We start from the raw sequence: 10,520 nt of genomic DNA on the forward strand, positions 1-10,520 counted from the left end.
CATTAGAAACTACTAGATGTGGCATGGTATATTTCTTTTTTAGCACTCCCAAGCCACAGACTGAGTCATGGTAAGGACATGTGGTTAATTCTACTTCCTTTCCCCCTTTTTTAGTTTAAACTATGTTAAATAGCCTGCCCAGAACATAGAAAAATGTAATTATAAAAATGTGATCTGCTAATTTGGACTGTGTCACAATCTAAGTACCCTGTTACTATATGATCATACTCTTTCAAACATATGACTTACTCTTCCTCTACCAATTCTCATAATTATACTACTACTTGAGTCAAAATAGTGATGAGCACAATACAGCACAATTCCAAAGTCATTTGAATTGTAATGGCACTTGTTCCCCAATATTTAGTGTTGTTGACTGATGGAATAATATAGATAGCCTTTAAAAAAAGAATCATATTTTTCAGGTGTCCCTAGTATTTCTACATGGCCAAAGAGATTGGAGGGAAGAGCTGTAGAAAAAAAAAAGCTTTTGTCAGGTGATATATTTTGAGGGGAAAACAATAACAGCTTTCCAAAGATTTTAATGCTTATATTTTTCTGACCTTAATTGTATTAGAAACTCTGTCGAGTCAGATTTTGTGATCATACATTAAGGCACCAGGCTTGAAAGCAGGAGTGAGTTCTAGTTCTGCCTTAGGGATAGAAAACCAGCTGGCTGACCTTGGGCCAGTCTCTCTCTCTGAGGCCTACTCACCTCACACGGTTGTTGTTGTGAAAATAGGAAGAAGGGTGTATGTTGGATATGTTTGCCTTATTTGTAAAAATAATAAAGGCTGGATACAAATTAAAAAAAACATACTTTATAACCAATACCACATTTTAATTGTACCAGGCAGAGCAGACTCATGACTATACCCACTGCCAGGAATGTCGTCTTAGTTTCTTATTTTTAGAAATCCCAAGCAGAGGTCCTCATGTCTTCTTGTTTGAATTACACACTGTACTTAATCATTATATCAACACCTATATTGCATGTGATATTTTAAAGCAACATGATTAACTATGATTTGGTTCCAGTTTTATGAGCCATCTGTGGCACAGCAAGCAGCAAGCACCATGTCCTCAGTTAATTATTGTGGCCACAGTTAACACATATGGTGGTCACATACATGAATACCAATGGGGAATAATTTGGTATTAGCACCAAAGCCTCTAAGGCTAAATTGTATAAGGTGCAAACTAATCATCGCTGAATTCAATGGGCAGCAAGATCAAGACATTGAAGAAATTAAGACATTTTGTTTTGTTAAGCTAAACAAATTAATGCCATTATTTTACTGTACTTTTTTTTTTGGTTCTGCGGAACTTTTTTTAAAAATTTTCTCTAATATTCTGTTAAAAACATCAGCTGAAATCATGAGTCATTATGTTCTTATTGGTTTGTGTGTGTAATGTTTTTATTTATCTATGAATTAAGTTGCACTTCATTGTAGGCAAAACTCTGCACTCCTTGAAGAACTAATATACTAACTCTTAAATGTGTGCTCTTTTAATTATTAAAATATACATTTTATTACACTTGATAACTCAGCACCACCTTTGGGGGTCTTCATTTTAATGTTAAATGTTGCCCATACAGTATTGGCAAAGATGTTGCCAGACTACTGTACTCACGATTCATGGGTCATATTTTTTTAAAAAACACCTAAAAACTATACAATGTTCACAGAGGCATTGTATTAAACAAAAATACAAGTAGGAAAATTGCTTGTTTGGCACCCCTTTTAATAACCTAGCCAACTTTTTCTCAAATGTGGTTTTTTTCTAAAGCAATAAAGTAAAACCACCATAAGCACATTGCAGAGTCAGTAAGTTTATAGGTGACCTGTTAGTTATCATCACCTAACTGAGCTGTTCTAGAATAAAGTCTTATTGCAACAAATCTCAAATATTCAGCCTTTTGGATGACTTTTCTTAACGTAGGAAAAAATAATCGTACATATCAGGATTGACTGTTCTTTACTGCAGTTTTACTTTGAAATAGAAGCAGCTAAGAGAATGTGCTGGAAAGATTCTATCAGCAGTTGGACAAAATACTCCGAGGCATCTTAGAATGTATTTTTTTTAAAAAAAAATACAGCACAATTTCCCTGTACTTTGAGTCAGCTCAGATAATTTGTGTAAAATGTTCCATTATCCACAAAAAAACTTACGGAGTTTGCTGGATAATTGTAACCTTGCTATTTATAATTCAAATTGTAAGGAGTCTGCCCTTAATTCCAAGGACACTTAACATCTCAACAGTAACTACAACTGTTATTCTCCATTTCCTATCTCATTCCCTAAAGTTTAATTTCTTAATTTTTGAAATAGGAATTTTTGAAATAGGAAAGTATTCAAAGTACTAATGGGAAGATTATTGACCAGTGTTGTCCAATCTTGGCAACTTTTAAGACCTGTGGACTTCAACTCCCAGAATTCCACAGCCAACCATGTTCTTGAAGTACATAAATCTTAAAAGTTGCCAAGGTTGGACATCCCTGATTTAGACCTTCCTACTCATGAGCGGATTGTTAGTTGCAGTGCTGTCTAATGAAGGCATGCATTTCAGGTAGAAATTCCTAAACCCAACCCAAACCATTTTCAATTTAAAGATTTCTAGTAGGACTGAGAAAGATTTTTTCACAAGCACAGACAGCACACAGGTTGTACTTTATACAAGACAGATTTGTCTATTGAAATACTGTAATGCTTGCTGAGATCCAAGAAAAACTTCACAAAGTTCACAACAAAATGAACATCAGAACAAAAATCTGAAGTTCTTATATTTTACTTTTGTATACAAAGTCATGGTTGTTTTTGCCTACTCCCTTTGCTGGTTCTTCAGAGCCTAATTTCAGCCTTTATAAAACAAAGTTTACTATGGTGCTAAGCAACATGCTTGATTCTATTCCAAGAACTGTAAACGCCCATCTCATCCCAACTTGAAATCAGCATGCCGACTGAACATCATCATACCGAGATCAATGGAGTATCAGACCTTTTACACATATTATCATAGAAGTGTTACAAAACTGCTCTTTGATGTTACAAAAACGTACAACACAAATAGATCAAATTAGTTACAGGCCTTAGAAAAAGTCAAAGCTCCACTCTTGCTCCAGGCCTCTGTACTGTGGAAATAATAGGGCTAAATGGATATGCTAGTGCCTGTAGTACCGAATGGTGTTCTCATATGGAAGGATCTAGGCAGGTTTTTATTTGGGATAAGGAACACTCCCCCCCCCCAACTCCTTTTAAAAGTAAACTTTATTGGAGATCTGCTGATTTTACACTTCATAGCACCAGCTCCTACACTATTAGAAAACGATGAAGCTCCTCTGTAAGGTGCATGCTATGGGAAAATTAGCTTTCTTCAAGTTGTTTCCTAGCTTTAAATCCAAAATATAGAATTGAAATGCTCATTTACTGAATTTTATATTTCATGAATCCAGCATTAATTTAGTTATCAAGAATACTCTTAAAACTGACACATAGGAAAATGTGTATCAGAACAACCAGATACTGAAAAAATATCCTAGAATGCATCCTTCTGCATTATAAATAATTGGACAGAAGGTATTTTTCTAGAAATAGGTGTGCCACTAATATATTGCAGCAGCCACTGGCAGCTTGCTTGGTTTCTATACTGTGTCAAAGGAGGCACATAGGGACTCTATTCCTCCTCTGTTAAGTCTGACTCACCAACATGAATGTAATTTCTTGTCACCTGTAACTATTGGGCGAGTGCTCAAATACAAAGCTTACTTTGGCATAATTTTTAACAACACATTATCATGAGGCATCAGTGTAACCAAATTCTTTAGCTGACCTACATGCAAATATCGTTCTACAATATTAGTGTACTACTTTATTATTTAACCAATAAACCAAGACCACAACAGTAATTGAATTTTAAAGAATTTTAATACAAACTTAATATAAACTATTTCAGTCCCTCTCTTTAACATAAGACATTGACTCAAAATACTTTTATACCTTTTTCAAGTATTGCACAATGTAGGTACAAAATTAATATTTACGATTACATTTTCTTCCATAATATATAGCAAAAAATCTTTAAACTTTTTAACAGAAAATACAATTTGTGTTTCTTTCTTGGAAAAGTTTTCCATACAGTTTGAATTCCACCACTTAAGGAATATTTGTACACTTTTTAGAACTGATGTTTTTTTAAGATGGATTTTATAATTTCAGTAAAAAAAATACAACATGAAGCTGCTGCAGTTGTCACAGATCACTGTAGTAAAAAGATAAAAATGCAATACCATGTTGTAGAAACAATATATACTCTGATATTTTACAAACTTTGTACTAAATTAAATTATACAATTAGAAAAGACCAATAAACCCATTTATTAGTGCCAATTTTTTATGTATAAAAAATTAGCTGTCCTTGCTATATCTTAAATACTGTAAGAGGCCATATCTTGAATATATTTAATGTACAGTCAGTAAAAAATAACTTTGTGCTTGGTTGGCAAATGAAAAAAAGATGCATGTTGTCCTTATCTAACCAAGCTTGAATGTATTCATACTACAAGCTTTTTAGAAAAAACTCAAGAGGTGAAAAAGTTAACACCCTTGGGTACGTGCATTTCAACTTGTACAATATGATTTGTATTTTTGTTTAGTTAGCCATAACAGGCTGGAATTGCTGGTTAGAGTACTGCATGCTATTTAAACTGAAATTCAAGCCATCCACAAAAGATTTTTCATTTAGACCTCCATAGGCTGCAAACATATCAAAGGCATTACTGTACTGGAGAGGACTAAGGTTAAGGGGATTGTCTCCAGGGAACAGGTTGTTTGTACTACCTTGGCCCTGTACATTGGGGAAAATGAATTCCTTTGCATTAGGAGAAAGGGCAGATGTTTTCTGCTGCTGTTGCGATGGTTGTTGCTGTTGTGAAACCTGCTGGCTGTTGAGGCCAAGACCATAGAGTGAGTGCATGGAGGATGAAAGAGCTTTCTGTTTCAGCAGATCGTTGACATTCAAACCAAGATTAGTGGGAGAAGTGCGGGCGACCTTGTTGGTACGGCTGCTGTTCTTCATTTTGGTTGAGCCAAACTTGGTGGCAGCAAACGTGGCAGTGGTGAACGTTAAAGGCTGAGTGGAACGGGGCATGAAGGTTGGGCTCACAGTGGCAGAATGACCAATGGGAGGCGAAGGAGAGCTTGATACAGAAGATGTGGGGTCACTAATTGGCATGAACACCTGGGCCTCTGGGTTAAAGCTATTTTTGATTTCTTTATCTAGCTCACATCCATTTTCACTGGAGTCATCCACATAAAGCACTTTCACTGGTCCCTTTTCACCAATTTGGTATGAAACCTCAAATGGGTCAATCCAAACACTAAGATCCTGAGGCAGATTGCCACGAACATCATCAATGTCCAAACCACTCTCTTTGGATGCTTGTTCAATGACTGGGTCCACTTTTTCGCCTACATGTATACATCTAAACCCTGATCCTTTATATGGCTTATCTGGATACCAGTGCCCTTCATACTTCTTCTTAAGCAGTCTTTCAAGTTCTTCACCAAAAATGTTCACACGTCGTCTGGGAAGCTTATTGTACAAATATGAGATAATAAAATTGAGTGCTACTTGTATTTCAAGCTGCATAGCTGCTACAGCACAAAATTACAGTCTCTGTTTCAAACCACAACGATCAGGAAAAAAAGTTCAAAATACCACAGGAAAGCAAAAATTGTTTTCAAAGTGCTGATTTTAGTTGATAATTATTCTTCACCTTGAGTAGTGTTGTTCCTTCACGAGGGGGTAAAAAAGAAAAATCCACGTAAGAAAAGTACAAGAGAAAATGAGCAAGGCCTATTAAATTCACACTTTCCCTAAAGCAGGCTACATTTCTTACAAGCAATATCAGCAACACTGTTTGGTACTATTTTTGCAAATACTAGTAGGCTAATTAGGTTAAATATTCCAAATACAAACTACTATAAAAAGCACCAATAACATATCTGAAAATATAACATTCCAAAACCTGAGTTTTGTATAATGGTGTCTTTAATATCTAACTGGAACCATAAAAAGCCTACCAAAGCCTTCTGTACCAAAGCTATTTCTTAGTGTTCATAGAATTCAAGCGTAATACTTAGTATTATTTTCTCTACTTAGATTAAAATAGTCCCTTCTGTTAAAAGCTACAAAGCTAACTAATATAGCATTTGCAATATTGCTTCAGCTGAGTCAGAAATGTCATAAATACTATCTTTTGGCAGGTTAAAAAAAACCTACGTCAGCTTCCAAAATCATTATTATTATTTACGTACAGGCATGACATGTAGGTTCATTAAAGAAAAAAAAGCGAAGAAGCCATTCTAATTCTACAACAGCTTTAAAAATTACTAAATCAAGACTGCTTTGGGGGTTGGGGTGGGGGAATCATTCCATAATAGAAAAAGTACTCAACCAGAACATACAATCTTTTAGGAATCTTTTTCCTTCAATTACGAAGCAGTCAAATAACTGTTGGTACAACTTTAATTACAAATTAAAATGAAAAGGTAAATGTGAACATGCTTGAAAATTATACTGCCAGCTTTTAAATTAATTTCTATTTAAGTTCCATATTCAAGCAACTAAAAAAAATTAATAGTTGTATTTCCTTCCATATTTTTGTTTTTTTCACTGCATTGCAATGGTTAGTTTGAAATCTATTAAGTTTATAAGCCAGAGAAAAAAATTACTTCAAAATTTCTAAAATTTGCAATTATTGATTTCAGATCTTCTAAAGACATTTCCTTTCGCCCTCTTTACATGATAAGAGAACCACCAGCTGATAAGGCAACCTTTAAAACGTTTTGCTAGATCAGCAGTGGGTGGGGATAAGGAAAGATCAAGGGCAAACAGAAGATATTTACAAATGACATATGTAAGGTACAGAAGAACTGATTGAGAAAGCTATTTAAAATTATGTATCCATTCCTTTAACTCCCTTGCACTGTAGGAAAGATTGCTCAGGGAGGGTAGATGCTGTACAGTATGGCACAAAAAGACTAAAATATTTCAAACGCCTATCTATTTTTAACAAGCCTTTTAAAATCAGTTAACCCAGTTAATTACATCAATCATAGTAGTGGTGGTGATAGAGAGCTGGAGAAAAGCAAGTATCTTAAGCAGAGTAAATACAGCATTACATAATCAGGCAGTTGAGTCTCATTAGATTTCTGCTCACAGCTCTGGAAGCTCCAGCAGCAGGAGAAAAGTGTTTTCTATAAAGGGGAAAAAATGATCGGCCAAGGCCTCTCTCTGTCTCTCTCTCTCTCTCTCTCTCCCCCTTAAACCAAGCCCAACCAAATCCTCTGTCATCTCACTGTCAATCTATTTTTGCCCTTTATACCATATGGGATAGGAAGAGACCTCGCAAAAAGTGATACAACTGTGGCAGTGCTACGGGGTTATTTAACTCAGAAATCCTCTTCCCCTCACCCCACAACCCTCTCCTATTGTCTGTTGTTTTATTTTTAAATAAAACCATCTCTTTTCCCTTATAAAAATCGGCCGTCTCCCTACCTTAAGAAACCTTCACCCAGCAAAAGGGGAAAAAAAGACACATCCCCTTTCCACTGTGTGGCTAAAGCTCTACAAACCACTTACACGTACAACAAAAATCGGCCTGTCAGCCAACACCTTCCTTCCCTCCCCCTCTCCGCCACCCCCTTCCAGGGGATAGCAGCTCCGACCAGTTCTCAACCCAGGCCGGTCCCCTCCCGTCGCCCAGTTCTCCGCCCCGCGGGATGGGGGCCAAAACCCTCCAACTGCCCTCGCTGCACCGCCCCTCCGGCCCCCTCCCACCCCGCGGCTACTGGGGAGGGGCCGGCCCGCAAGCCTCAGACACAGCCAGCAGGGATCACGGCGCGGCGCGAGCAGCCGCCTGCCCGGGACCCTCCTGGGCGAGCCTCCCTCTCCCCGCATTCGCCCGGCAAGGGGCTCCGCCCGTCGGTCCGTCCGTCCGTCCGCGCCACTCCCTCCTCCTCCTCCTCCTCCTCCTCCTGCAGGGTTGTGTCAACACCCTCCGCCGCTGCCCTGTCAGCCCTTCTGCCAACACCCCGCTCGCCGCCAGCCTGCTCCTCCGCTCCCTGGGCGCGCCGTCCCTCTCCCACACAAATAGCTGTGGGGGCCAAGAGCCCCCCGCGCCTCCCCACCATCCCCCTCAGCGCCGGGCTCCGCCGCCCCCCAGGAGTGCGAACGACACTCACCCGGGTGAGCGGAGCAGGTGGCGTGACTGGTAGTGCAACAATCCCGGCGAGAGTCCGAGGGGTGCGGAGGGCACGGAGGGGGCTCAGGAGCGAAGCCCCATTCCCCGAAAGGACGTTCGGGAGAGGGTGGGGAAAAGGAGGATGGCGCTGCTCGCCTCCGACCCGAGAAAAACGCGCACCCCACTCGGCAGCTGCTCGACGCCTTCTTGTAAGCGCCCGAGTGCTCCTCCGGCCCCTATATATCGCCTCCCACGCCCCGCCCCGTTGGGCCCCGTGTGGTTACGCCCACCCGCTCCCCGCCCACCATTTAGCCTGGCCCCACCCACTAGCCTGCCAATCGGTCGCCCTCGGTTTCAACCGCTGCTACCGATAGGGCCTTTTCGCTTGCCAATAAGACCGCAATCCCCGCCCGGAGTTCTCCCCCCACCCTCAAATCCTTGTCTTCGTTTCTCGTCCGCCCTCTGCATTCGTCTCTTCTTTCTTAGTTCTCTTTAGGGGCGTTTTTTTTAAACACATATATAGATAGCTAGATAGCTATATACAGACAGGTATCTGTCTGTATTGTGTATTTTTCTGTTGTCCAGATGGTTGTATTATAAAAGCCTTACCCACCGCAACTCTCCTGACATGGTAAGAATGCGATTCTCTGCGTTTCACTAGGGGTTAGGTAACCAGGAGAAAAATACATTATCTGCCCCCCCCCCGCAGCCCCTTGCATCAGAGCAAAAATTATTTCTCCCCTCCTGCATCGCTCTCCCAGCTTTCGTGAGATCTGGATTCTTAGGATTTCCTTTCTCGGTGTTGACAGCTGTTTCCAGCTTGTTTATTTCATCTCCGTTCTCCAGCCACGGCCACCCCAACCTTCCCTATCTTTGCGGGTGCTCATCCTGTATCACATAGCTTCTCCCTACCCTCCCCATCTTCAGCGTGTCTGTGTGTGTGCTCTCCTCCTCAACGCCATCTTGCTTTAGGTGCCACCGCTTTCGCTCTACTCGCCCTTCCTCTCCGGGGGCAACGAGCCTCTTAAGTAGTTAATCCCCACCCTCCAGCCCTCCCGTCGCTGACGTCAAATCGGTGACGTCACACGCCTCTTGGCACCCTCTGCTGCCCTCTAGAAAGAGAAAACTACGCATCCCAAGATGCCCTTCGCCTTGGCGTCACGGAGGAAAAGCGTGCCCGAATCCAATCGCCGTGTCCGGCTCTTGACAATAAAGCAACATTTGTTCAACTACGTACAATATGTGTATGAAGAGGGGGGGGGATGGGGAGACGAGGAGGGACGGCTTTTGTACGCTTTCACTTGCCAATTGTTTTCCGTATTACCTTGCGAGATTGTTTAGGAAAGGGGTAATTTTCCATTTCTTTATACTTCACACTACCTCGGAGGTGCTTTTTTTTTTTTTTTAAAGAGCTTGTTTCACAGGTCAAAGCAAGCGATGTCACTCTTGAATCCCTCTCTGCCACTCTTGCTACCGAACAGGCAACCAAATAGCCTTGTGCCATTGCTAAGATGCCAATGGTACAATTTCTGTAGGAAACTATTTTAAGAATGGGGTTTGGATTGGGCCCGTAATTGCCTTATATTTCGGTTGTAAAACGCAATTCCCGTGTATCTCATCATACAGACTTTCTGTTAACGGTTTACCTTCCTAATTAATATCGATATATCTAAATAGATCGCTGCGGTCATCTGTCCACGCTCGCCTACCCATGTATCGGCAAAGCATCTTTCACCTAGAATGAGGGGTCTGCTTCTCCCGGATATCCCCCTTCTAAGCCATCGACCGTCGGCGGGGTCTGTTCATGAAACAGCCACAATAGTATGTTTGGAAAAAGGAAGGACGCAGCCAAGGATACGGAGGAGGAATAGGGGGGGCAAAAAAGCTCCCTTCTCTTTTCTGCCCGTTGCAGCAGAAAGAGACAAAGGGCGATGTGGCACTGGGTGGGAAAAGGGGGGAAGGAAGGTGCGGGGGGGGTGTCCGCTCACTAGCAGCGACGAGCCTACACAGTACCTCAGATTCGCCCCCTCGTTCTTCTCTCGACATTGGCTCCCGAGCCTGCCAGTCACCCTTGTCCCGCCCCGAGGTGAAACGCTTGGCTTGCCCCGCTGTTACTCCCGATCTTAATTAGGATTATTTAAATCAGGGGTGTCCAAACTTGGTCCCTTTAAGACTTTTGGACTTCAACTCCCAGAGTCCCTCAGCCAGCAAAGCTGGCTGAGGAACTCTGGGAGTTGAAGTCCAAAAGTCTTAAAGGGACCAAGTTTGGACACC

At 41.1% G+C, this 10,520-nt stretch overlaps 1 protein-coding gene across 2 annotated transcripts; it reads right to left on the minus strand.

Annotated features, from left to right (window-relative positions):
* Positions 1-3,908: 3,908 nt before the first annotated feature.
* Positions 3,909-9,229, minus strand: TOB1 (transducer of ERBB2, 1). 2 transcript variants are annotated; one of them, XM_058172874.1, is made up of 2 exons: positions 9,159-9,229; positions 3,909-5,794 (listed from the first exon to the last, which is right to left on the minus strand). In XM_058172874.1, the coding sequence occupies exon 2, from the start codon at positions 5,648-5,650 to the stop codon at positions 4,652-4,654; it is 999 nt and encodes a 332-aa protein (XP_058028857.1). In that variant the 5' UTR covers positions 5,651-5,794; positions 9,159-9,229; the 3' UTR covers positions 3,909-4,651. The 2 variants fall into 2 exon arrangements, with proteins under 2 accessions (XP_058028857.1, XP_058028856.1); XM_058172873.1 differs by lacking the exon at positions 9,159-9,229 and adding an exon at positions 8,248-8,450.
* Between the last annotated feature and the right edge of the window lie 1,291 nt (positions 9,230-10,520).

Source organism: Ahaetulla prasina, chromosome 2, assembly GCF_028640845.1.
Source record: "Ahaetulla prasina isolate Xishuangbanna chromosome 2, ASM2864084v1, whole genome shotgun sequence".
Taxonomy (NCBI): Eukaryota; Metazoa; Chordata; class Lepidosauria; order Squamata; family Colubridae; genus Ahaetulla; species Ahaetulla prasina.

Coding starts and splice junctions, on each gene's coding strand:
- TOB1 (XM_058172874.1), bottom strand. CDS start 5,650: ATGCAGCTTGAAATACAAGTAGCACTCAATTTTATTATCTCATATTTG.